General features: G+C 38.2%; 2 protein-coding genes across 5 annotated transcripts; both read right to left on the bottom strand.

Annotated features, from left to right (window-relative positions):
• Positions 1 to 1,237: 1,237 nt before the first annotated feature.
• Positions 1,238 to 27,552, bottom strand: LOC145232347 (uncharacterized). Of its 4 annotated transcripts, none has more exons than XM_080096947.1 (17): positions 27,180 to 27,552; positions 26,783 to 26,855; positions 26,463 to 26,641; positions 26,108 to 26,171; positions 25,846 to 26,027; positions 24,732 to 24,804; positions 24,140 to 24,330; positions 23,978 to 24,056; positions 23,449 to 23,627; positions 23,300 to 23,366; positions 22,911 to 23,101; positions 22,766 to 22,844; positions 22,527 to 22,705; positions 22,176 to 22,242; positions 21,703 to 21,887; positions 1,832 to 1,898; positions 1,238 to 1,613 (listed from the first exon to the last, which is right to left on the bottom strand). In XM_080096947.1, exons 1-17 carry the CDS (start codon positions 27,346 to 27,348, stop codon positions 1,427 to 1,429), a joined length of 2,211 nt encoding a protein of 736 aa, XP_079953073.1. In that variant the 5' UTR covers positions 27,349 to 27,552; the 3' UTR covers positions 1,238 to 1,426. The 4 variants fall into 4 exon arrangements, with proteins under 4 accessions (XP_079953073.1, XP_079953075.1, XP_079953076.1 ...); XM_080096949.1 differs by lacking the exons at positions 21,703 to 21,887; positions 22,176 to 22,242; positions 22,527 to 22,705; ... (10 more) ...; positions 26,783 to 26,855; positions 27,180 to 27,552 and adding exons at positions 2,064 to 2,248; positions 2,534 to 2,600; positions 2,884 to 3,062; ... (10 more) ...; positions 6,897 to 6,975; positions 7,244 to 7,478; XM_080096950.1 differs by having other exon boundaries at positions 1,550 to 1,613; positions 1,828 to 1,898.
• On the bottom strand, positions 11,795 to 18,270 carry LOC145232611 (uncharacterized). The gene is made up of 18 exons (XM_080097271.1): positions 18,186 to 18,270; positions 17,913 to 17,973; positions 17,488 to 17,666; positions 17,102 to 17,165; positions 16,815 to 16,833; positions 16,518 to 16,689; positions 16,154 to 16,217; positions 15,465 to 15,634; positions 15,099 to 15,159; positions 14,803 to 14,978; positions 14,678 to 14,738; positions 14,281 to 14,471; positions 14,134 to 14,212; positions 13,773 to 13,948; positions 13,177 to 13,237; positions 12,831 to 13,024; positions 12,489 to 12,564; positions 11,795 to 12,360 (listed from the first exon to the last, which is right to left on the bottom strand). The coding sequence occupies exons 1-18, from the start codon at positions 18,268 to 18,270 to the stop codon at positions 12,153 to 12,155; spliced, it is 2,097 nt and encodes a 698-aa protein (XP_079953397.1). The 3' UTR covers positions 11,795 to 12,152.

Genomic DNA, 27,552 nt, shown 5'->3' with positions numbered 1-27,552 from the left:
TTTGAGAATGACACAAGTTGATGTCAAAACGTTATGCTTTATGCAAATATACTGGCTTGTTTGTTTCTGGTTAGAATCTTTAAAACCGTGAATTGTGTACCTAATATTAGTCAGTTATATCAATGTAAGTAATATTAGACTACAAAGTTTCGTGTATTTCCAAAGTAGATATGATCCCGCTCATTGTTTATCAATGTACATTTTACACCAAACAATGTACATTTTGAAGGTGTCGCGTGTCAGAAAATAACCCCAACCTCTGACATCAAAACTTCAGCAATAAGGCCTACTGTCTTATAACTTAGTAGACCGCTCGTTTGGACTCCCAATTTACAGGTTGCGAATTATACTCTTCTTATGTTTAAAGCGATAAGACCCGAAGGTGGTTCGGTCTCAAGCGATTTTATGAAACCCGCCGCAAAATCTAAGCTGAAGTTGCAATGCAACAACAAAAATTTATTCTTTTCTCTTCCCCTGACTGATGTAAAACCATACGATCGCAACCTTATATTCACTTAACGTTGTCGTGTCATCCTGAAAATTAAAAAAAAACTTCCTTTTTCTTCTCTCTGTTATTGAACCATTTTTCTCTCTGTTATTAAAAATTATTATCTAAACATTCCTATACTCGCAGGACAAGTTTGTGTAATAACACTCGGACCTTTTCTGTGTGTATTGGTTGTCATGCAGAGATTGTGTTTTGTCACTGTCGCGCATTAATTTCACAGGACCCACTAATTGTTTAATAATTTAAACTGTATAATTTTGAAGTACACCGTAACAAATTTGGAAACACGTATTGTAACATTAATATGTTAGTGTACATGCGTGAAATCGTAACAAATACATGACAACAAATACAAACAAATTGACTTAAATCATCAGTGCCAACATGATGTGGTACTCAGTTCGGTGTGTGAGAGCACTAGCTGCCTTGTCATGGTAAAAACGAATAAAGTATCAATGCCAGTTAATGTTGTGGGTTTTTGTAATGTTTGATGACTGTCGTTGTAAGGTAATACATGGATCGGTGCTGAGTGATTGCCGCTAGCAAAAATCCTGGGTAATCTGAGACATCGAAAAACGTTTTTCATGCTGCGCTACCTTTGTGAGTCTTTTCCGCGTTTTTTAAATTGAAATTCATTAGGATCGAGTAGAAAACTATTCTGTACACGACTTGTTTTCGTCTGCATCATAATACACAGGCATTTTACTACAAAAGTTATATTTAGCGATGTAAATTGCAAACGTCTTTGGAATGTACAGAATCAGTTCAATAGTTGTATAACACTGAGACACAGCTTACATTAACACACTTCACAGTAGGTTGAAATCCATGTGCAACGTATAAAAGTAGTTTAAACTTGGATATATATTTTCTAAATCACACAAACACAGTAATGCTGATGCATTGGAAACACATAGATTAAGCCATGAACCAGCCGAGAACCACAAGACCCATCATCACCAACATATTAATTTGTGCTGCATGTTCAGCACCACCAGTTGTTGTTGTGGCTGCTGCAGTGGTTGTAGTAGTGGTTGTTGTAGTGGGAATAGCGGCAGAGTTGCAACCGTCAGTGTCACAGCAAGTTGATACACAGTTTTCCGCCCTGTGAAATAACATAATCATGTTTTGCTGTTCGTTCGTTTGCTTCTTTTCTAAAAGCATGTTAGATGCATGTTAAAAGAAATGATGTTATTATTACCCTTGATGGGACAATGTTTGAATGAATACATTCGCATTTGTATACACGTTGAGGGCAAAGGTTTGCCTGAAATTTGTGACAGTTACAGCATTTTATCAGTATGTTTTTTTTTACTAACTTACGTTCCGCAAAGAGTGTCACACGCAGTTGCTGCTGTACAAGATCCAACTGTAGTCACTGTTGTTGTACCTAAACATTAGCAAAGCTTTAGAAGATGTCTATACAAAAGTAAATGTGCTTTTTTTCAATTCAGAACATTGAATAAATATCTTTTATCAGTACCTTACTTTGGGGTTGGTACGCACAAAAGTACAAATGGGAGCCGAGCATTAGGCAACGTCGCACAAGACTTACTTCCAGATGTGACAGAGGTTTGAGTTCTTCCGCACTGTTCGGATGCAGCGCACCGAGTGTAAGTCATATCCATAACTGGTGTGTCTGAAGTTGAACTTCCAACGTAACAGTTTCGGGCCATTTGTTGACTCACTGTTAAAATGTTGCAGAGATCCGAACTGCTGCAGCAAGCACTCACACAATTTCTGCAAAGAAAATGGACAAATAAAAAACACACACAAGTGAAATTACCCCTTGTCTATTGTAACCTTTGTTTTGATCTCACAGGCTGAATACAATAAACTGGTTTCCTGACAATTATTAATTTGCGTCACTAGTTCCCAATTAGGAGTTCCCGAAAACCCAAAGTCCATGGGTTCAAAAACTAAAACTATGATTTAAGCTTCTATTACGTAATTGTGCACGGCGCTTTAAGAGACTGTTACTAGTTTCAGGCAGTTATGGAAATTGTGACATAGTTGAGTACTTACGGAGTTGAGCCACACAATGTTGCACATGCAGTTGCAGCTTGACAAGATGTAACAACATCTGCTGTATCTGTTCGAACATTATTGCGTTAATAGAATCTTTGCTTTGGTGTCAGTTTTTGTTCAGCAGTAAAATCGCGTATTTTTGTACACAGAAGAAGCCGTTTGTCAGTTCTGTTGTCAATTTGACTTATTCAACAACAAATAATTGCAGATCAATTGCTTAAAGTGCGCGATTCTCACTGCCGAATAAAAACTAGTTACCTTTACCATGTCAATTTACAATAAGTTTCAATGTAATCCAAACCTAAGTTATACAGAACGACGTAACAAGCCACACCAACAGTACTTACTTCCAGTTCCGGTTTCTGTTCTAGCACAAACTTGATCGGTGGTGCAGTCCGCTGTTGTGGTTAAAGCTGTCGCTGTTCCTGTGACTGATTCATCGTAACAAGTCAGCGTACTTGTCATCATAGCAACCGTAACACTGTTGCAACCGTCCGCATTGTTGCAGCATGCGCGGACGCAGTTTCTGGAAAATGTGTAATGTTGGTCGTGCTGGATTTTGTAGAATGTGTGAGCTTGTAAACTTACGAGTCATCTGCACAGAGCAAGTCGCATGAGTCTGCTGAGACTTGACATGATCCAACAACAACCACTGTGTCCTCGTTGTCTGCAAAATTGTGGATTTGTTAAAAAAAAAGTCCGACGAATACTCCGTAAATCAAACCGCAAAATGTTTTTTTTACTTGCTGTTGTGGTTGTTTCAGTTCTTCCACAGAACATATTGGGATTGCAATGAGTGGCCACCAAACTTCCAGTTGGATTGCCATTTCCAACGGTGGTAGTTGTTCCAACCATACATACCTTACCATTTTGCACAGCGGCTGATACGAGGTTGCAGTTGTCTGCGTTATCGCAGCAAGCAGAGGCACAATTCCTGCAAAAATACAATTGGAAGGTCAAATATTAACATTTTTGTTGTTGAAAGGTTTGGACAGAGTGTAACGTATTTTGATTTGCTTCTGTTCGTGTCTTGTACAACAGTTTAAATTTGTGGCGCAAAAAATGTAGTCGAAATTTCACGTACACTACGTGCTATAAACGTCTTTTGTTAAGCTGGAGAATTTGGAACCTAAAACACCACGGGAAATGATTGTTTGGTTGCGGCAAGTCTTTTAGAATGGGTTGGGCTAAATACCGCATATTACCACATTGCACCGCATAGTATTCCACTGAGAATACTGAACGATGTCGATAATGTGAGAATGCAAGCCCCCAAAAGGGTAAATTAGTCTAGATTCTAGCATTATTTGAATTACAAACCCTTACTTAACCCGAATAGCGCTAACCGTCAAAACTTTCAAAAGTCCGCAAAATTATACTTTTGCAAAAGCTTTTTCAAGCCCTTTACAACTTACTGCCATGCGGTAACATGCGATATTTAGTACCACCGCTTTTATCACTGATTATTACTGTTTACTACACGGACGATTAACAAAGTTTCCGCAAAACATACGCCTAGAATCTCAAGTTACATAACCCGAATCAGACATTTACAATCTGAGTTTAGTCACCCCCCTTTGTCGGTTTAATTTCTATTTCTTCACAGTAGCACAACAAGTTATAACTTTTTTACTTACGTTTGACTATTGCAAAGGGCGTCACACTGCGTTTGTGTTGAACAAGATCCTACAACTGTAAATAAGTGGAGCTTTTAAATGTTATATATACACATGTATTTTATGTATTTGGCGCGAGTTTTACATGTTTACTATTTTCCACCATTGATTTTAATGTGAGCCACAATGGAAATGGGCGTGAGACATAATGTAAATTCTGTGGTGCTTTGCCTTTACTACATACCCGGGTATATGTGAAACATAAAATTAGGAACGGTTGTGTACTTAGGCAAATTTGCATAAAACCACAAGTCATTTTGATTTTATAGCAATTAAATATTCTTACCGCCACTGTCAGTTTCTTGTCTTCCACAGAAAGTTGCACAGTTAGTAACTGGTGTAGGAAATGCTCCGCTTGCCAAGGTTCCAGTCCCACAAGTTATAGTAGCTCCCATATCAGTGACTGAGACTCTGTTGCAGTTATCTTCATTGTTGCAACAAGCTGACACACAGTTCCTAAAAATTCCCAAAAAACTGTTGTATTCACTTGAACTGAAGCGATTTACTACACATTAACCACTGGCTGTTAATGCTAACAATGGATTGGTTACGTAATTCAAATTGAAGCTATTTTTTGTGTTTAGTCAAAAACCCTGTTTGTGGCATTTTAGTGTGCTCTTTGGTTCTGCCGTGGAAAAAAATGTTTCACAAGAGTCGAAAGTGCTGCTGGTTACCGTAACTGCTGACAATTAAATAGCCACACTGTATGTCAAGTAACTTACGATGTCCCGATGCAAAGTAGGTCACATGTTGTGACAGAATCTTGACAAGATCCAACCGTCGTCACCACTGTACCCACTGCAAAAGATTCTGCGTTATTAGATAGTTTTTTTAAATACTAAAGAAAAAATGCTACATTGGTATAAATTTCTCTTTTAAATGGCCTATTTATTTTGTCCAGTGGAAGCAACTAAACAAAGGCGTTAGCATAAACATTTAGTCATTTCAAAATTCGCAAGATAATTTCTTTCATACAAGATGACATTTTTAGTTAGTTCGGCTTTTTTATGTTGCGCTTTTAAAGATTGTTCTAACCTGTTGTTTCGGTTCTTCCACAAATCTGGTTAGCCGTGCAAGTTGTAAACGTCAGCGGTCCGGAAGCAGGGTTGGATCCATCTTGTGTGAAGGTTCCCACCATACAAACTCTCAGCGCGTTTGCTGCAGTAATTTCGGCAACGGTTCCCGAATTGCAATCGTCAGCGTTTGAGCAACAAGCTGATACGCATGTGTTGCTACATAAACAAAACAACTATACGTTACTTGAGCCTAATAATCGCAATTGAAATGCACGGGGTTCCCGTTGTGCATTTATTGCGAGCTATTGGTGGCAGTCTTTACAGATACAAATTTTAAAAAAAAATTTGCACAACGGGAACCCCGTGTATTTCAATTACGATTATTTAAAAAAAAATCGACTTTTAAATTTTAAAACCAAGTGTTTCTAGGATTGTTTTAAAGAATTAAATTAAACGTAAAAAAAGTGATTAGCGATCCAAATGCATCTGTTCGATTGATTAATTAATTTAGTTCATGTAAGTGGGTTTCATCCAGTGCCAACTTACGCGGCTTCACCACTGCAGAGTGCTGCACAAGCGGTTGGTGCTTGACACGATGCGGTCGTTGTTGTGCTTCCTGAAAATTAAATAAGAGCATTTTCATCTCGTAGGTAATGTAATATATTACTTTTGATATGGCATGAATGGAATGAACTTTGCACGTTTTTGATTGGTCTAAAGTACAGTAACTATACAGACACCCACCTCCAGCTGGAGTAACTTCTTTCTTGGCACAAACATGTCCAGCAGTGCTGCAAACCTCAGATCCACTGGCTCCAATACAGGAGAGGAAGCCTACATTTGCTGCTGCTTGATTGTTACAGTCATCTGCGTTGTTGCAGCATATCGAAGTGCAAGTGCTGTGAAAAAGCAAAACGTCAATGCGAGATTAGAAGTCAAAAAGAGAGCAAAAATTATTCATAAAAGCTTGGGGTAAAGACAAAACGGACTGATGTTGTAAACTTAAGGCACATGTTTAACACGTCTATTGTCCCATATACCGCCTGTTTTAAATTGTTTTAAAAGTCTTTATTAAACTTTTGGAACATTAATGGCGCAATCTTGTAACCTAAAAAAAGGATAAACCTCGTATAAATGTTTGTATTTGACTTACCCCGCACCGCCACAGAGATTACAGGCGGCTGCACTCGTAGTCTCGCACGATCCCGTCATTGTATCTTATAAAAACGAGTTTAAAAGACTCTCAAAATCGGCTTAAAAATAAAATGAAGCTAATTATTACTTCCATCTGTGTCATCCGCTCTTCCGCACCACTGGTTGGCTGCACACGCCATGCTTGTGGCGGCGCCAGTGGCAATGTTACCCACCAGACAGTTGACAGTTTCCATGATATCAGTCACCGCAGCATTGTTGCAGTCGTCCGCGTTTTTACAGCATGCTCCAACGCAATCTCTACAAGCGTACAACGCCGTTATTTTACGAAAAGAAAAGGCAACTAGTTTAAAAAATATGTAGCGTAGTAACAGTACTAAACTTACCAAAAAGGTAACCAAAATTACAATAATTTTATATTTGTATTCGCATTATGTCCGCCTTTTGTCATTTTCCTTAAACGTCTGTAAACACACATACAAACTCGAAAAGCGTCTTTATTTGCTGCGAACTTACGTATTCCCGAGGCAGAGATTGTCGCATCCGCTCGTTGTAGAACATGATCCGACGGTCACAACAGTATCAACTGAAGAGGCTAAAATATGTACATTTAACTTGCGCTGCTTATACTTTTATGTACAATGTACAACAATGCTTTCAAATTTTTACGCAGAGTAAAACAAACGTAACCTCAGGTCACACCATCATGATGAACGTGGAAAAATCAGTCGCTAAGTTGAGCAATCATGTTATATTTGTTAATTTTTTCATTAACTTGGTACTGACTGCCTTCAATAGTGGAGCGTTTATGAGCCACTAATCTACCACGTTTTATATGCCAACTTTAAAACATGAAAACCTACCAGTTGTCGTAGTTTCAGTTCTTGAGCATTGGTAGTTGGTCGGACATGTAGCAACTGTGAATGAACCAGTTGCGGGGTCAGCCCCAACTTTGGTGGTTGTTCCGATCGAACAATCCAAACCATTTGCAACAGCACAAAATGCGAGCACGGCCACTGCTTGCACGAAATACATGTTTTGTTGAATATTCAAGTTTGTCAATTACCCAAAACAAGTTTGTGGCAATTCTTATGTTCACTAAATCTAAAGCGACAAATTAAATTATATATTTTACATTTAAGAAGTTTTGGGCTTTGCTAAGTTAATAGTGTTTAACATCAAATTTTTTCTGTTCCCTAAATTTCGCTGCTTACAACAGGCAATAAGGTCTGGGCATGCAATCGAATTAATGAACTTGGTTACCGACAAATTAGTTTACTCGCCTTTCGCAAGGGACGGAAACTTTGTACACCACGCACAAGTCTTTATGTTTTCATTTTTTCATTAACGCAGGCTACGCCCGGTTTCGCAACAAGCACTGTCATTGTTTTTAAATTGTCGTCTATTCCTCCTGAAACTAATTTTTTTGCTACATGTCGGTAATAAATTTGCCGACCGGGCACCACATGTAAAAACTGGCGGCAGTCATCAACAATATTGCGCGCGTTGGTTTTACGTATAATGTGTTAAAGGGCTATTTTCGATAAAATCGTCGCCTTTCTACCACTCCAAACTCTTAACAATATTAGACATTAACCCTCTACACTCTACATCAGGGTTATCAAACTTTTACCCCGTATAGTTCTCCCATAAAATAGCTACAGTTCGCATAAACGTTCTCGTCGGCGTTGCTAAAACTTCGTCAAAACGCGCGCACATCAAATTGTGTGTTACCGCATTTATGAATGCTGGGCTTCGCTTCAACTATGTGCAAGCACGCGCCTAAAAATAGGCCTTCGAGTACTTTGCTTCTCACTCCCCGGCAATTTTGAGTCGATTTGCCGCGTAACACTGACACGTTCTGTCTCAAACCCACCACTGCTGAATTTCTTTCTTTTCCGCCTAATGGCAAACCAAACCCAACTGCACAAAAACGTAGCAGCCCCCTCCTTATATTCACTACATTGTAGCGTCCCGACTCTTTCAAGGGAGTCTGATTACCCCAAAACTTTTCTTTTTTCTCTCGCACAGCGCCATTAGAAATTTTCCAAAGGTCGCTTCCACGTGTTGACTCGTCGTGTGCGGCGAGGATCGGCGTTTTTCCTCGTGTTTTGTCGTGACTGGTATTGCGCTCCTGTTTACTTCCACGGTAATTGAAATATCAGCGTGCTGAGTTTTTTGGCCACAGACGATACACGTGACATTTCCAACAAATCATTTATTGCAGTCTTTTGGCTAAAGACGATACTGGACTTGTCATTTATTGCTTGTTATGTTCACCGGCGACAAGCATATACGATTTAACATGTGCATTTTACTGAGTAAAACAAAACGTTGAGTTTTACCAAATTTTATCTGAAAGTAACACTTTTGATTATTGATTGGGGGAACTCGATTATGTTGTTGTTAGTTCAGTGGTAGTCGGTTAAGCTTCTGCTGTGAGCGTTTAGTCGGCATTAGAACTTAATCCACAACACGTGGTTCCCAAACCCGCGCTCACACATAAAAAAGGTTTCGTGTCAGTATTTCACGCAAGACTAAGTTTTCCCTTTTTACTTTTTTGTTTTCTGACTGATTTTGGGCAACGAAAGAGGAAGTGTACTGTGGTTGACGTTAGCCGGATTATTAAATAAGTTACTTCGTTTGCTTTTGTTACTAGAGATACATTACCCCATTCTTTCCAAATGTTGCAACCACCAGAGTATCAACTTTAGTTGGTTTAAAGGTATCTAACTGCCTTTGCTGTTTTCATGACACTCGGCAATTGTTTACAAAAGTTATATTTAATATTGTCAAAATCAAACGGATTTGGAATGTACAGAATCGGTTACATAGTATAATAACACTGAGACACAGTTTACATTAACACACTTCACAGTAGGTTAAAATCCATGTGCAACGTAAGAAAATAGTTTAAACTTGGATATATATTCTCTAAATCACACAAACACAGTAATACTGATGTATTGGAAACACATCGATTAAGCCATGTAGTCACTACAAATTAGAAAGAGGTATACCACCGTCCTTAACCTCCCAAGCTCCTGGGCTTGTCAGGACCGGAGTCCTGGAAACTCCACACACGTGTCTTGCACTTCGGTTCGTTTGTTTATTACTTCTGAAAGGCACAAGGGACAGAAAGAGAGGCAAGAGAAAAGATCGAAATGAACGAGTGCGGTTTATATATATACTCCGGATAAAGGCGTTAAATCGTACACATGTGCTCTTGCGATTGGCTCTTGCACAAATTCCCACACAAAGCAGCATCCAATCACAGCACGAGACAAAACATACGGTTAAAGCACATAAACACCAGATCACAAAGTTGCATCTGCATCCTAATTAACTGCGACAGGAAATATTACAAAGTCCGAACACGATTTGTCATTACAGTGGGATTTGGTTGCTATACATTTTAACTTCCTCGCAGCCTTTGAGCTAGCGAGTCAAAAACGAGCTATTTTGGTAAACAAATATTGCAAAGTTTGCACAAATTATGTCGCAACCGCTACAAAATACCCCCCGCCATTTTTTTGAGCAATGAGCAATATATGGTCATTGCGGGATTGGGCATGAAAGTGGCACACAAGAAAATACATATCATACACAACGGAAAACAGTATGCAATTGAAAATTTGTTGATTTCTTGAAGTTTCTGTATCAACACAACGATACATAAGTAACATCACAAATACAGTATTGTCTGCATTAGGCATTAAAACGTTTAAACTTATACATTCAAGAACAAACAACATTCGCTTTTACACCACACTAATTATCGAATTTGATTATCGCATTTCGAGCGTAACGTTTTGTTCCTGGAGATTGATTGTCTCCAGTCTTCAGACACCTCAATCACTGAAATTATGTGTCTGTCAGTATGGTGAATTTGAATGTCCTTTGCTCTTGATCACAATAGCGGTTGAAAGTCACGTCGCTTCTGAAACAACAAAATAACAAGCAGTATACCGAAATAACAATGACATTTATTTCACACATAAGTTTTAATGTGTAACAATAGAACATAGTAATTACGGTAGAGCAGCGCATTTATTGCCTGAGAATCGAATTCAGTATTATGTGTTACAATTGGGCAGGCAATAAACTTGGCAATTGAAGCGTTAGTCTTGGCTGACTAAACTAGAAAAATTGTACAATAAATGAATACGTTTGATAAAGCAGAACACGAAATCAAGTTGTGATTTAATGTAGGTATGCCCCCAAGCTAGCCGATGTTCAGACTAAACCTTAAATTGTAGATGGTACTCAGGAGTATATTGATGTAAATAATCATTCGCATGAAGTATAATAGTATTCATTCCTCGTGGGAAAGTAATAAAAAGTACGTACGTGTATCGAGCCATGCTCGGAAGCTGCGACAAGCTTCGATTGTTCGTTCTTTTGTAATGTATAGAAAAGCGCCTATAGTTGGCGTATCATGCAATGATAATAAAACAGAGAGCGCCTAGTTGGCGTCATAATGCAATAATAATAAAGTAATCACCGCCTATTTGGCGTAGTAATACAATAATCGGACAAGTAATAAAGACCGCCTAGTTGGTTTATCATGCATGAACAAGAAGAACAATAAACGCCTAATTGGCGCAACATGCGATGTAATAGCACGGTGGCATAAACAATATACTCCTATGGCTAGGCTAGTGGACAGCACCCACACGATTTGGTTGTTTTTATGGTTAAATTACGTGTTTCTTAAAATCGAGCGCATGAGGTCAACACAGTGGAAGACCGATACAATTCTTTGTGCGCATATGATGTAACATGAGTTGTAAAAAGTTTTTCTTTCGTTAAACAAATACGCATACAAATAACAAATCAGCCAAGAATAGCACTTCAATATTTGCTCACCTGGTTTAAGAAAAGACATCGCACTGCGGTGTAACTGATCGAACGATGATATAGAAACATGATCCAAACGGTGAGAAACAAAAACAAACGTTCGACGTTGATGACAACACATAAAATACAGTTTTCTGCAAAAAAATAAAACGTTTACAACTTCTTAGCTTAACGATGCAGTCCAAACATTTGGACGGCAAACTGGAAATTCTTTCGGTCTCTTGTAGTAAACTTCGCTGCCATCACTCGAGCTTTTCTGAAGTTACCACTTGTTAAACAGCAAATGTTTTGTAAGTTCTCCTCTCTCGAGCGGCACCAAATTTTTGTAGTGTTAAATACGGTTTGTCGCGGTACAAGCTATAAAACCGAGTCACTATAAATGTTCGGTGATGAGTCTCAAGGTTACAACCGCGTCACTACAAATTAGAGAAGGTATACCACCGTCCTTAACCTCCCAAGCTCCTGGGCTTGTCAGGACCGGAGTCCTGGAAACTCCACACACGTGTCTTGCACTTCGGTTCGTTTGTTTATTACTTCTGAAAGGCACAAGGGACAGAAAGAGAGGCAAGAGAAAAGATCGAAATGAACGAGTGCGGTTTATATATATACTCCGGATAAAGGCGTTAAATCGTACACATGTGCTCTTGCGATTGGCTCTTGCACAAATTCCCACACAAAGCAGCATCCAATCACAGCACGAGACAAAACATACGGTTAAAGCACATAAACACCAGATCACAAAGTTGCATCTGCATCCTAATTAACTGCGACAGGAAATATTACAAAGTCCGAACACGATTTGTCATTACAGTGGGATTTGGTTGCTATACATTTTAACTTCCTCGCAGCCTTTGAGCTAGCGAGTCAAAAACGAGCTATTTTGGTAAACAAATATTGCAAAGTTTGCACAAATTATGTCGCAACCGCTACAGCCATGAACCAACCGAGAACCACAAGACCCATCATCACCAACATATTAATTTGTGCTGCATGTTCAGCACCAGCTGTGGTTGTTGCTGCAGTTGTTGTAGTGGTTGTAGTTGTTGTGGTTGTTGTTGTAGTGACAGCGGCAGAGTTGCAACCATCAGTGTCACAGCAATATTCGATGCAACCTTTAGCCCTGCAGAACATATTTTTTTAAGTCAATGGGCATTAACTTTTTTTAAAGTTGTTTTGTGCTATGATTTTGAAGGATGCGACATTTTTATTCGACAATCACCAAAAGGTAGATTTGTTTAATCAACTCACCCATTGCAAAGCATGTTTCCATCGTTGCATTCAGCTGCTGTGCTGCAGGTTCCATCTGTTACCACTGTGGTCTCACCTAAACATGTGAATTGTACTCAGTAAGGTTTTTACAATTTACGATTAAGCTAATGTCGACTGCTTTGTTTTAGTAGGTTGTATGTTGACAAAAATACGAAATCTTTGATAAAAACTTTTCCGAGTTGTATTTCTTATAACCTGCCTGACTTTAGATTAAAATGTTTTGCTTAGGTTTCCTGATTTGCGTACACGCCTATTCCACGCGAAAATAAAACCGATTGTAGTTTTAACTGTTGATGCAATGCAACTGTGACAGCTACCTACCTCCAGTTGTAGTTGTGGTTTGTGTTCTTCCACACATTTCGCCAGCCGGGCAATGCATAGCAGTCAGACTTCCAGTTGCTGCAGCAGTTCCAACTTGGGTGGTTCTTCCAACCAAACATTGTCTTGTCATTTGTGTTGCCACTGACAGACTGTTACATCCATCTGCCACGTTGCAACAAGCCGCCACACAACCTCTGCAACACACATTATGGGTTATTGGTTAACATTTACCTCAGTTGCGATAATAATAAGTTTTGGATTAAATTTGGTTTTTATTTGATTTGCAGATTGACGCGTTTTGCACATTATGCTAGGTATAAATCATTGAGAGAAATGTGAAACTTACGAGGTTTCTCCACAAAGTCCAGCTGTGCATTGAGCTGTCGTTGAACAAAATCCTTCAACAGCTGTAATAAACAAGATTCACATCAGAGTTTTTAAACCGTGTTTGATCATAGATCAGTATAAGCTATAGGTTCTCTTTATGAAATAACACATTACAATGATCGAATTAGGTAATTACTTTACACTTGGGCATTTAAAAATTATGACTGGATAAGGCAAAAATCCCTGTAAATGCCCGTACACCCGCAATCAGTTAAAAGGCCGGAGTGAAAAAAACTAAACGGGCACCAAAAACAGAAGTGTAACACGATTAAGTTGGGTAATATCCCTCAATGCGGATAATAGTGTGTTGATTTGTTAATGATCAGGTGAGTGATCTGCGGTTTTATTTTACTTCCGCCTCACTATTCCCATTGGGCGGCAGATATTATTCCACAACGAAATAATCCATGAAGATAATACAAAAGTATCTTACGCTACCCTATTTTGACGCAAAAATTTATGTATGATTTGGAGTTTTAAATTTGGGAGTTTTAAATGTGCAAGTGCCATGTGTAGTTAATCCAAGATGTTCAAATGAAATATGTCAAACCTTACCTCCACTTGTTAATTCAGTTCTTCCACATTGGTTAGTATCTGGGCATGCCATAGCTGGGGTTGGAAAAGCTCCACTAGCAAAAATTCCAACTCCACAGGTCACTACATTCTTGATTGTAGTGACTGATTCGCTGTTACAGTTGTCGGCATTATTGCAACATGCTGCCACGCAACCCCTGTTACGCAATGAAACATGTATTATTTTACATCGAAGTTTACATGTAAACAATAAGCAATAAATACAGAATGCCGTTGTTATAACAATGTAAAACAATGAAAAGAAACGAGGTTCTTACTGTTTTCATATACAGGTTTTGAGTTTCACGTTTTTACTCTTTACTTATATTAACGTCCAACTTACGTGACACCAGTGCAGAGCAAATCACAGGCAGTGACGTCAGCCTGGCATGATCCAACACTCACCACAGTATTCACATTATCTGTAATATTACTTCACATTAAGTATGTGTCGAGGTATGCAGCCATAAATAATGCCACAAGTTGTTACTTGCTGTTGTGGTGGTTTCAGTTCGCCCGCAGAAGGTATTCGGATGGCAATGTGTGGCCACCATACTTCCAGTTGGATCATTAGTTCCAACTGTGGTAGTTGTTCCAACCATGCAAACTCTGCCTGTCGTTACAGCAATGGTCAAAGTATTGCACAAGTCTGCGTCATTGCAACACGCAGAAACGCAATCTCTGTGACGAAAACAAATTTAATGGTTTGCTTGCACAAAATGAACTTTTGATAAATTTTCAAATTTCAAATTTTTCATTCAAATTTTTTTACAATCGAAGCTATTATACTTGTATTATAAAACCTGAAAAACAGCTATTGGCTTGATAAAAAACTTTGAATGATGGCAGGTATATACGAATATAAGATTTATAACTGAAAAACTTACGGTGCTGTGCAACCAGTAGCGCACGCCGTAGGGTCATCAATACAATTTCCAGTAATCGTGCCTTTGTAAAAAAAATAATTGAAATTATTCCATTTGCCACAACACGGCTGTTTTATTCCTATTACCTGTTGATGTTGTTTCAGTCCTTCGACAATGTTCGTCCGTGTTGCAAGTCATAATTGTAGTGAAGGCTCCGTTGCTGTCCGCGGTTCCAGACCCGCACCGAACGACTGCGTCGATATCCCCGGCTGCTTGTGTGTTGCAAAAATCTGCATTGTTGCAACACGCATATGCGCAGTTTCTGTAACACGAGTGAAATGAAATGATGAAGCAATTCGACAACTTGTTTTATGGCAACATTTAAACATTAGCTACATTAAAAAAGTAGCTAAAATAGAACACAGTTTTGACAAAAACTTACGCTACTCCAGAACATAGCAAATCACACGCAGCTTGTGTCTGGCAGGAACCCACTGTGTCACCTGCACACATATAGTTTTGTAAATTAGTTGAATTAGCATTTGAAACGAATTTCAACTGGTCTACTGCACGAAAATTAATTTGACTTTCTTGTGTTATTACAATAATTTGCAAAACAATAACGCTCTTTGCAAAGTACGAATTACTGTGTCAATTTATTTTTTGCGACTTGAACTGTTCGTCTCTTTTGTAATAGTTGGGAACGCGATAGTAATCTAATTGGATCATATATCTAACTTCCTAGCTTTGGGTTGTTAAAAAGCCTGAAAAATAACGTTTTTTCCAAAAAAAAGAAACAGTTTTTTACCTCCCGTTATTTCCTTTCTTGCGCAAAGCTCGTTGGCGGCACAAGTAGTGGCTGAAGGGAACGATCCTCCTGTCATTGTTCCCGTTCCACAAACAATGGCAGCTTCGATCTGTGCTACCATTCGGCTGTTGCAGTCATCGGCATTGTTGCAACATGCAGCTGTGCAATCTCTGTGAAAAGTATAAAGCTGAAATGGCTTTGCTTAAGAAAGAAATTTGAGTTTTGCTTCAAACACATTTTCGTAGTAATGATGACTGAAAGGATTTCACATTTATGTTGTTGTTTGAAAAAAAATTAAACGTTGTTTCTGGTAGTTTTTTTGAAATTGCCTAATAATTAATCAGATTGAAGTTGAATCCTTATTTGGGTATTTTTATAATGATTTCTGCCATGTTTTAGGTATTTTTATAGACGTTTTGCCATGTTTCACAATGTTTTTGTGATAAACTTTATTTCCCTGTTTTTTTTCCGATTTTTTTATCAGTAAAAAGAGTTTTTTCTTCAATTACCGTTTACTGCCCAAATTAGTTTGTTTGAACAAAAACCTGAAAGCAGTTTCCGTTTGTACAAATAATGTACAATATAAATTGTCAGTAAAGGTCTTAAATTCCCCAAAAACATTGTGACAAATTATTTGGTGTTTGTTATGCACTTCTTGCACAACTTGTTTACTGCTTTATTGCACTTACGCAGTATCGGCACAGAGGGCGTCGCATTCCACTTGAGTTAAACATGTTCCGGTGGTTGCTGGACCTTCATTCAAAAAGCGAACATTTAAACTTCATGCAAAAATGTATTTAAGAAAGTTATTGCGGTCATCCCTATCGCCATTTAATACGACACAACAAGTCAAACTTCATGCAGTAAGGTCTGTGTTTCAGTTGACATATTGGATAGAATGTTATTGGTAAAATGCCCTTTACTGTTTTGTTTTTTTCGAATTTGAATCCAAGTCATTTGCTAACAGGCACTAGTCTTTGTAATATATTTTCGACTACTATTATTTAGCAGGACCCTGCGACTTTAAAACTGAGCAAAGCAAATCGTACTTACCTGAACCAGTTACTTCCATTCTGCCACAAAGCGATCCAGCCGCACAAGTCAATAGCGTTGTAGCGTCCGCCCCAGTTCCACATCTTACAATGTTGCTCATTTGTGCCACTGTCCAAGTATTGCAAGTGTCAGCACCATTGCAACATGCCGACACACATGCGTCTCTGGCTCTCTGCAACAACAACACTTTGCCTATTATTTGTGGCGATTTGCAGTTTATTGTGTTTGCTACCGATGCACAATTGCTATTTGGTTTCAGGGTTTTCACATTTTTTGATCTAACCTCGTTTTCCTTACCAACACACTGGACCTAAAGCTGTAAAGCAATTTGGTTACCAAATTTTACACGGTTACTAAATTTTAGTGCACGGTTTAATGTACCCTTAAAGTGTAATGGTAGGGCATGAATTTTAATTATTAATTTTAAACGGGCAAATACAGATGAGTTTTTTACTGTTACATTAGAGCTGAAAAATACTGCAAATTTATTTTAAATTCTACACTTTTGCTGGAACTCAGGGGACATTTTAATTGTAACATTTGTTCGAAAAGGGCCAGAAATGTCTCGGACTAACACAACTTACGTTTCGCCATCGCAGAGTGCTTCACATTCAGCCACAGTTGAACAAGATCCAGTGATGGTTACGACTGAAAAGTTTTGTAGTTTTGTTTGTATTTCTAAATTCTTGCGTTTTTTTCTGTTTAATAGTTTGGTATTTTTGAAGTTGTTAGTAAACACAAAAATATTCATGACCGGTACAAAAATACTATGCTTTTGTAATATGGTTTATACGTGTTTAGTCAAGTTAACCGTCAAGATTCCCTGGCAAAAGGTCAAAGCTGTAATAAGGAATGTTGGTAGAAGTTTTCCAGAAGCGTGTTGTACAAAATATTTGTGGTCTAAAACCACTGTAACATTTTAATGTCTATCCGCGTGCAAAAAGCATAAAAGTTCATTTTCTCGACTTACTATTGCTAGAGTCAGTTACTTCCTTCCTTCCACACAGATCGCCTGCGTCGCATGTCTTTTCAGCTGTTTGAAAGTTTGTACCATCGTGTGTTCCAACACCGCAATTTACTGTCCCTCTCATTGTAGCTACGGCTGAGTTGCAGTCGTTAGCATCATTGCAGCAAGCAGATATACAGTTCCTAAAAATAAAGGTAAATTGTTTTGCGTCGCATGCACATTTACGAACGTTGTTCTTGAAGTAATTAATGAACTAATAATATTAAAAAAATAACTTGGTATTGTTTTCTATCGCTAACATTTATTGTAGTGCTTGGTTGCGTTAAGTATGCTTAAACGGCGTCAATTGAAACTAGTGCAAATTTTTTATCCACGTTAAACTTTTTGGTGTGTAAAACATGCTGTTTATTTTATTTGCATCAACTCACAGTGACCCGGCACAGAGAGCGTCACAAGCGGCGAGATCGTCCTCACACGATCCAACATGCTCTGAAATGTACAAAAGTAAATAACTAGGTACAAATACAATGTAAGCGGTTACAATGTAGTACAATGTGCAATGTAAGCGGTTCTGACGCTGTGTGTTTTTGCATTCTCTACCTTGTTTTTCCATTTTAATTTTGACACCCTGTTAAACATTGTGCGTCGCTTATCACAAAAACAAACAAACAAATTATATTCTTAACAAAATTGCTACTTACCCCCACTCACTATTTCAGTTCTTCCGCAGAAGTTTGTACAGGCAGCTGTTGCGATATCACTACCAACCGTACCAACCAAGCACATCGTAACCGCTGCATTGGTGTAAAAAACGCAACACACAAGAAAAACAGCCAACAGTGCGGCTGCACGTACTTGACCCATCGTTTAAATTTAAGATAATATTGGTTAAAACAAATCCCAACTATATCTGTACGAACATGTTCGATCGGATAAATTGTTGGCATTAAGTTATGATCTTACCACTAAATTTTTAACACATATACGATGACTACTTGAACAACTCATTGAACGAATTAAGTACAAGCTAGATATGTATCCGGTTTGCCAAACTGATTCGGCCACTTGCAAACCCAAATTTGAAACGGTACCCCACAATCCTTCATACTATGTCATAACTAAAATGGCGTTTACTATCATGATTTTTAAAACAATATCGTTTTTTCACATTCCGACAACATGTTGTAACAATATTTTTGCGCGTCTGAAAACTAAAGTTGTGGTTGATTGTGTGTAAAACTTTTTTATTATTGCTTTTTCATAGCTCTGAGGCGAGCACACAAAAAACAAAGTTGTGTAGGGCCTTTGATCACAATTCCAACCAGTCCCGGACAATTAGGCACTGATTTGCGCCAAATCTTTCTCTTTTTGCCCGAAAACCAAAGCGCACTACTCTCGATTTTCTTTCTCTTCCCACTTCACCGTAAACTCAACTCAACTGCACAAAAACGTGGCGGCCCCTCCTTATATTCACTACATTGTAGCGTCCCGACTCTTTCAAGGGAGTCTGATTACCCCAAAACTTTTTCTCTCGCACAGCTCCATTAGAAATTTTCCAAAGGTTGACGCTTCCACGTGTTGACTCGTCGTGTGCGGTGAGGATCGGCGTATTTCTCGTGTTTTTGTCGTGACTGGTATTGCGCTTCTGTTCACATTCATCTTAATTAACCAATCATTCACTGCAGTCTTTTGGCTACAGACGATACTCGACTTTTTCTACCAATCATTTATTGCTTGCTATATTCACCGGCGACAAGCATATATGATTAATGTGCATTAAAAAATGTATGAAACAGCAACACTTTTAAACAGTAAATGTGGAGCTCGATGTTGTTGTTAATTCAGCGGTAGTCAGTTTTGCTTCTGCTGTGAATGTTGAGTCGGCATTAGAATTTAATCAACAACACGTGGAACTGGTATCCGCCATGAGACGCAAAAAAGGGGTTTCGTGTCAGTATTTCACGCAAGACTAAATCCGCCGTTTTTACTTTTTTGTGTCCTGACTGATTTTGGGCAACGAAAGAGGAAGTGTAGTGTGGTTGACTATATCTTTGTTAAATAAGTGAAATTTAGAAGGCATTTTTTGACCAATAAAAAACTTTATTTTTTGTTACTAGAGAGACATTACTTCATTCTTTCCAAATGTTGCAACCACCAGAGTATCAACTTAAGTTTGTTTAAAGGTTTTCAAATTCCTTTGTTGTTTTTATGACACCTGGCAATTGTTTATAAAAGTTATATTTAGCGTTTTTACAATCCAACGGTTTTGGAATGTACAGAATCGGTTTAAACGTATCATAACACCTCTCTATTAACAGACACAGCTTATATCAAACACTTACAACACTTATATTAACAGACAAATTTTTTTTGGCGAAATCGCGTTTATAACTTTGTTACGCAATCTAAGCTGAATTTACTTGATGCGAAAACGTTTCTACCACGACTTGTAAGATTTTCTGGTTAAGTTTTCGCAACATTCTGCGTTTGAACAAACTATAGCTGGAAATCATGGCCTAGCAAAAAATGCCAATTTGACTTCAATGTTTAAAGCGAATTCTTATTTACTAATGTTTAAAGCGACAAGGCCCACAAGCGACTTGGCCTCGAGCGATTTCATGAAACCCGCCGCAAAATCTCAGCCAATTCCCGCGAAACTCTAGAGTCTAAACTGAAGTTGCAATTCAAAAACTTAAACAAAATATCATCTTTTCCCTCCAACTCAACTGATGTAAAACCATACGATCCCAACCTTATATTCACTCAACGTTAGCGTCCCGTCCTTTTCAACCAAGTTTGGTTGCACTAAAAAACCTCTCTCTTTCTTTAATAAACTATTAATAAACTCGAAAATTTTTTTCTAAACGTTCTTACTCGTGGGGCAAGTTTGTGTAATAACACTCGGGCCTTTTTTGTGTTTATTGGTAGTAATGACAGAGATTGTGTCTTGTCATTGTTGCCTTTTGTTAAATTTGAAAAGCACCCTTGTTTCTGTTTTTAGGTTTAAGTTGCGTTCGCATTAAATTTCACAGGACTCACTAATTTCGTTCATAATTTAAACTGTGTAATTTTAAAGTACACCGTAACAAAGGTTGGAAACGCGTATAGTAACATTATTACGTTAGTGTGAATTGCGTGAAATCGAAACAAACGAATTGACTTAAATCATCATTGCCAATGGATCGGTACTGAGTGATTGCAGCTAGTAAAAAACTGGGTAATCCGAGACATCGAAAAACGTTTTCTACTGCGCTACCTTTGTGTTGACGCGTCTTTTCCGCGTTTTTTATTTTGAAACTCATTAGCGTCGAGTGTAGAACTATTGTGCACACGATTTCACTTCGTCTGCCCAATAAATCACAGGAATTTCACTACAAAAAATTATATTTGGCGATATAAATTGCAAACAGTTTTGGAATGTACAGAATCAGTTTAAATATATCATAACACTGAGACACAACTTACATTAACACACTTCACAGTAGGTTGAAATCCATGTGCAACGTAAGAAAATAGTTTAAACTTGAATATATATTCTCTAAATCACACAAACACAGTAATGCTGATGCATTGGAAACATATCGATTAAGCCATGAACCAACCGAGAACCACAAGACCCATCATAACCAACATATTAATTTGTGCTGCATGTTCAGCACCAGCTGTAGTTGTTGTGGCTGCTGCAGTGGTTGTAGTAGTGGTTGTTGTTGTGGCAATAGCGGCAGAGTTGCAACCATCAGTGTCACAGCAAGTTGATACACAGTTTGCCGCTCTATGAAAATAAGATAATCATGTTTAGCCGTTTGTTCGTTTTGCTTCTTTTCTAAAAGCATGTTAGATGCATGTTAAAAGAAATGATGTTATTATTACCCTTGATGGGACGAAGTTAGTATGAATTAATTTGTATACACGTTACGGGCAAATGTTTGCTTGAAATGTGAGACAGTTACAACATTTTATGATTAAGTTTTCACAACTTACGTTCCACAGAGAGTGTCGCATGCAGTTGCTGCTGTACAAGATCCAACTGTAGTCACTGTTGTTGTACCTGAAGATTAGCAAAGCATTAGAAAAAAACCTGCAAGGTAAATGTGCTCGGTTGATTCATTCAATCCCGAACATTGAGTAAATGTCATTTCATCAGTACCTTACTTTGGGGTTGGCCGCACGAAAGTACAAATAAGAGCCGAGCATTAGGTAACTTCGCACAAGACTTACTTCCAGATGTGACTGATGTTTGAGTTCTTCCGCACTGTTCAGATGCAGCGCACCGAGTGTAAGTCATATCCATAACTGGTGTGTCTGAAGTTGAACTTCCAACGTAACAGTTTCGGGCTGTTTGTTGGCTCACTGTTAAACTGTTGCAGAGATCCGAACTGCTGCAGCAAGCACTCACACAATTTCTGCAAAGAAAATGGACAAATAAAAAACACACACAAATAAAATTAACCCTTGTCTATTGTAACCTTTGTTTTGATCTCACAGGCTGATGAAATACAATAAACTGGTTTGCTGATAGCTATTAATTTGGGTCACTGCTTCCCAATCAGGAGTTCCCTAAAACCCAAAGTCCATTGGTTCAAAAACTAAAACTATGATTCAAGCTTTTAGGACGTATTGTGCACGGCGCTTCAAGAGACTGTTACTGGTTTCAGGCAGTTATAGAAATTGTGACACAGTTGAGTACTTACTGAGTTGAGCCACACAATGTTGCACATGCAGTTGCAGCTTGACAAGATGTAACAACATCTGCTGTATCTGTTCGAACATTATTGTGTTAAAAGAATCTTTGCTTTGGTGTAAATTTTTGTTCGGCAGTAAAATCGCGTATTTTTTGTGCGCACGGGAAGCCGTTTGTCAGTTGTGTTGTTGAAATTGATTTATTCAACAACAAATAATGCAGATCGATTGTTTAAAGTGCGCGATTCTCACTGCCGAATGAAAACTAGTTACCGTTACCATTTCAATTTACAATAAGTTTCAATGTAATTCAAATCTAAGTTATACAGAACGCAGTAGCAACCCCCAGCAACAGGACTTACTTCCAGTTCCGGTTTCTGTTCTGGCACAAACTTGATCGGTGGTGCAGTCAGCTGTTGTGGTTAAAGCTGTCGCTATTCCTGTAACTGCTTGATCGTAACAAGTCAGCGTGCTTGTCATCATAGCAACCGTGACACTGTTGCAACCGTCAGCATTGTTGCAGCATGCGCGGACGCAGTTTCTGCAAATTGTGCATTATTGATCATGTTGATTTTTGTAGCGTGTCAGCTCATAAACTTACGAGTCATCTGCACAGAGCAAGTCGCATGAGTCTGCTGAAGCTTGACATGATCCAACAACAACCACTGTGTCCACGTTGTCTGCAAAATGGTGGTTTAGTTAAAAGTTCAGACGAATAGTTTCAACATCAAACCGATGGTTTTCACCTGCTGTTGTTGTGGTTTCAGTTCTTCCACAGAACATATTGGGACTACAATGTGTGGCCATCAAACTTCCAGTTGCAGCGTTGTTTCCAACTGTTGTAGTTGTTCCAACCATACAAATTGGACTGTTCTGCATGGCTACGGTTAGAGTGTTGCATGTGTCGGCATTGTTACAGCAAGCAGAAACACAATTTCTACAAAAACATGACAAACATTAGTAACTATTACGACCGTACGTTTGAAGGTGTGTTTGGTGTTATTGTTTGTTGTGATATACAGACTTGTGTGCAATGATTTCGCCGGGGTTTTCCGGGGGATCTGTCTCAACTGTTTTGGTGAGATTGGCTATACAAGTACTTAAGCATGCAACTGCGATTGTAAAGGTTACTCACTCATTGCTGCCGCAGAGTCCGGCACAGGCACTTGCTGCTGTGCACGATCCCACAACCACAGTGTTACCTATACATGTATGAAGTAAAAAACCTACTATTCCAAAGAGTTAACTTTTAAAACCGCGCAATAAAGCCTAAATTTGAATTACCGCTTGTGGTTGTTTCTGTTCTTCCGCATTGTTGTGTAGATAAGCATGCCATAGCTGGGCGTGGAAATACTCCTTCCGTTGATAGAGTACCATCTCCACATCTCACTACGTCCTTTATATCAGTGACTATTTCGCTGTTACAGTTGTCGACATCATTGCAACATGCTGCCATGCAACCCCTGTAACACCATATGACATGTATTATTTTGCTTTCCGTGTGAATAAAACAAACATATTTAGGAAAGCAGAAACCTTGCAAAAATATATTTGTCTAGTTTTTTTCCTTATTCTAATGCAAATTACGGATGTAATACATTTTTGGTGTGGTTTTAACTGACATGTACTTTTAGTGGGCGTATAATGCGTGCTTATCCGTTGTTTTAATTTGTTTGATTTTGCTTTTTGAGAACCATGTTTAGAGTTTGCTTGTTTTAACATGACTAACAAGTACAACTTTATGGCAAAGTTTTGCACTAGGGAATATTTTTTTTGCATCGTCGCTAGACTAAAGTAGTGGTATTCTACTTACGCAACACCAACACAAAGTAGTTCACAAGAGGTGACCGTAGCTTGACATGAACCAACAACAACTACAGTGTCGACAGTGTCTGAAAAAACAAGTCATGTGGTATCTTTGTTGTTCAATTTTTAATGTTCAAAGGCAACGTTATGTAGATATGTTGGATCTTACTTGCTGTTGTGGTGGTTTCAGTTCTCCCGCAGAAGGTATTTGGACTGCAATGTGTGGGCACCATACTTCCAGTTGCTGGATCGGTTCCAACTGTGGTAGTTGTTCCAACCATACACTTTATACCTGTCTGTACAGCGATGGTCAAAGTGTTGCAGTTGTCAGCGTCGTTACAGCAAGCTTCCACACATCCTCTAAAAATGTATTTTAGTCATATTTTGTGTACTAATTGAAGGCATGGTATTTATTGGTATTATTGCTGATTTTTATGTTGCTGAGCTTAAACTTTGTACATGGAAAGCATAAAAAAGATTCGAAATGCTTTTCAATTCAACTACTTTGCGTTTCGTTGACTGTTTATTTTCTGCGCTTTTACGCTTTACGGTCAGAGATCTGCGGAGAGCTTAGTTCAAGTAAGTTTGTGATATTTGAAAGCAAACCGACTAAACTGCTTTGATTGCAGTGTAAAAATAATTGTTGCGCAATTGTTATGTAAACAGCGTTTATTTTACCTCAGTTAAAATACTGCAAATATCTGCAAATATAGAAACCGCCAGTGGATAGAATGTTAATGTGTGTTAAATCTAAAACTTACGCAGCGCTGTTGCACAGACTCCCACAATCAGCTGTTGCTGCACAAGATCCCACGGTTGTCACCACAGTGTTTCCTGAAAAATGTATTGGACATTTTTAATAAGGTACCTGAAGGTATATAGGCCCGGAAGGTAATAAGGCCCACTGCTCATATTTTTTTGTGTGCAAGAAAAAATATTTCCGTTTTGATGTAATTTTAAAATATATACGTACTTACAATGATTTACAAAGTTTTGGACCTGCAAGTTGTGTGTAATAGTTGTTGTGACCAATCCAAATTTAGACGTGTTTGTTTTCAACTTTTTATAAATTTTTTCATAAAAATTGGTAACAAAAATGGAAAGGTTGTGTTGTCAAAATGAAAAATTTTTAAGATATATTAGTAATGGGGTCATTTCAGTTTAATTGAAGCATTGTCCCATCTGGAAATAAGAATTACTTCAAATAAATTTGATTACGGTTTTGTTTGTCAGCCATTGCTTGCAATAAGGCCCAACATTTTTTTGTCATTTTCTAAAGTGTCTTTTATAGTAAAGGCGACTGATATGCACAAAATTTGCTTTTTTGCTTTCTTAGGGAGACAAAAAGTCCGAATAAGATGTTTGTAGAAGTAATCTTTCATTTAGTTTTTTTGGTTATCGACTGTCAAAAGGTCGTTTATTCCTAGTTGTTAGTACCTTCAGATTAACAGTTATATGCCTTAGTTAACAATATATGTGTTGTATAAGTTAATGGCGTTGCTTGTTTGAACTTTATTTTGACAGAAGCAAAGTTTAATTGAGTCCGATTGGTTTCTGGACTATTTTTAAAAACATGAAAATGTTGGGCTTTATTAACAGCATACGCATGTAATAAGGCCCAAGTTTTAATTTTTTTTAAACTGTCATCCTACAAAAACAAAACTTGCAAACATCCTCAAAATCTGATAGATGTTTAATATCAACCTCTGCAACCATCACACCAAATTTGACCTGAAACTCTCCAATTGTTTTTTAGTTATACGCAATAGTTTTTTAAGGGGCCTTGATACCTGCAGGTACCTTACATGTCTTAATTTTTTCTCATGAACAAGTCAGCATTTTTGCTACTGAGTTTATTTGATCTTTTGAATTCACCGTTCGTGGTGACCGAAGTTTCGATTCTCCCGCACTCTTGTGTGGTGGCACAAGTCATGTAGGCAGGAAGATTTCCATCGGTAGTTGAACCAGTTCCACATCGTAAAATGCCGTTTACATCGGCAATAACTTCCCCATTGCAGTTGTCCGCATCGTTACAACATGCCGATATACACGGATCTCTGTAAACCAGTTTGTTGTTTAAGGCTCGTGTATTTGACTCATGAAATGTTTTTGACACGAAATAAAACTGATTACTTACGTGACACCACTGCAGAGCAAATCACACTGTGCTTGTGTGGAGCACGACCCAACAGTTGTTACAGCTGAAAAAAAAGTGTTTTTGTCACACGAAATGTTTAGGTGTTCTCAATTAATCTTATGTTATCGGATCGAACAGTTTATTACAAAAGCATTCAGGCTTTTACTAACACTCATGCTTACGTGCAGCATGTTTAAGTCCTGACGCATAATTGCTGAACACAGCGTTCGGTAGAAACGCTTGTAAGATTGTCGCATTGTGTCGTAAAAAATTATGTCTCGTTTGTGTAAAAATGATTATAGCGAAATGTTGCACCATTTCCATTTTATGTTCTATGTTGCGATCTGCTTCTCACCTCCACCAACGGCAGCAGTTGTTTGTTTTCTCCCACAAAGCTGTCCAGCCTCACAAGCAGTGGTAGCGGTAAGTGTCATACCCGTTACTGTCCCCGTCATGCAAGTTACCACATTTCTTATCTCGGCAACAGTCGCAGTGTTGCAGTTATCTACGTTGCAGCATGCCGATACACAGCCACTGAAACAAACCTTTCAGGCATGACTTTTTGGCACGACATTTTAAAACTTTGTTTCGTTTTGATCAAAACATATATTTTTCAAGTATAGTAATAAAAAAATACATTAGTGCAATTTAGGAAATAGGCAAGTTTTTACTTACGCAGTTCCCATGCATAGGCCATCGCATGCTGCGGCGTCAGCTTGGCATGATGCGACAGTAGCTGTCATTCCCACTGTAATTCGGAACAAAAATTTTTAAATCCGTGCTGGTAATCGGAAAAAGCTACTTACTGGGGTGATACAAATATTTTAACAAGAATCCATGTAGGTGTTTAGCGACCTACATATGTTATATCATCGTCTAAAATTCGTAGGGTGAACAAACTTGTTAATGGAAGGTGTGACAAGAAAAAATATTTTTAAAGCCGTAGTTTATTGAGAGTAAATGTCAAGCTAACGTAGCAAGTCAACAACTTACAAACTATCATTACTTAAAATTTATTTTAACACGCGTTTAATTTGATTAAAAATGTAATTAATAAAACATTTTTGCTTACTGTTGTCCGTTGTTTCGGTTTTTCCACAAAACGTTTCGGCGCCAGCGCAATTGCTATTCGCCAGATCGTCGGCAGCACTTGATCCCTGTTGACAGCTCAAACCATCGGTTTGGGAAACTCCGAAAATAACCAGAGCTGCTAACAACACCACCGCACGTTCCCGAGTCATAATTAAGTTTTAATTAATTCTTTACAAGTGACCAAAAACCTTTTAATGTAGATTTTTTTTATAATTTGGCGTTAAACCAGTGGTGGGTAACTTTTTTTGCATTGCGGATCGTTTTAAAACTGTTATTTTATCAGGGCCCAACCTTAAACAACCAACACATGTTTAGCAATGAATATTTATTACAACTCATATAGGTTATATATT

This window comes from Phallusia mammillata, chromosome 6, assembly GCF_965637545.1.
Source record: "Phallusia mammillata chromosome 6, kaPhaMamm4.hap1.1, whole genome shotgun sequence".
Lineage (NCBI taxonomy): Eukaryota > Metazoa > Chordata > Ascidiacea > Phlebobranchia > Ascidiidae > Phallusia > Phallusia mammillata.
This window is presented reverse-complemented; position numbering and strand designations above follow the sequence as displayed.

Excerpts from the sequence above, each read along its gene's own strand:
- LOC145232347 (XM_080096947.1), bottom strand. The coding sequence starts at position 27,348 with ATGACTCGGGAACGTGCGGTGGTGTTGTTAGCAGCTCTGGTTATTTTC. Across the intron at positions 22,706-22,765 it reads TTGCTCTGTGCAGATGACTC|AAACTGCGTCCGCGCATGCT; the intron begins GTAAGTTTATGA and ends CACAATTTGCAG. Across the intron at positions 1,899-21,702 it reads AACATCAGTCACATCTGGAA|GTACAACAACAGTGACTACA; the intron begins GTAAGTCTTGTG and ends GCTAATGTTTAG.
- LOC145232611 (XM_080097271.1), bottom strand. The coding sequence starts at position 18,270 with ATGTGCTTGGTTGGTACGGTTGGTAGTGATATCGCAACAGCTGCCTGT. Across the intron at positions 16,218-16,517 it reads AATGGAAGTAACTGGTTCAG|GTCCAGCAACCACCGGAACA; the intron begins GTAAGTACGATT and ends TTTTGAATGAAG. Across the intron at positions 13,025-13,176 it reads GGACTTTGTGGAGAAACCTC|AGGTTGTGTGGCGGCTTGTT; the intron begins GTAAGTTTCACA and ends TGTGTGTTGCAG.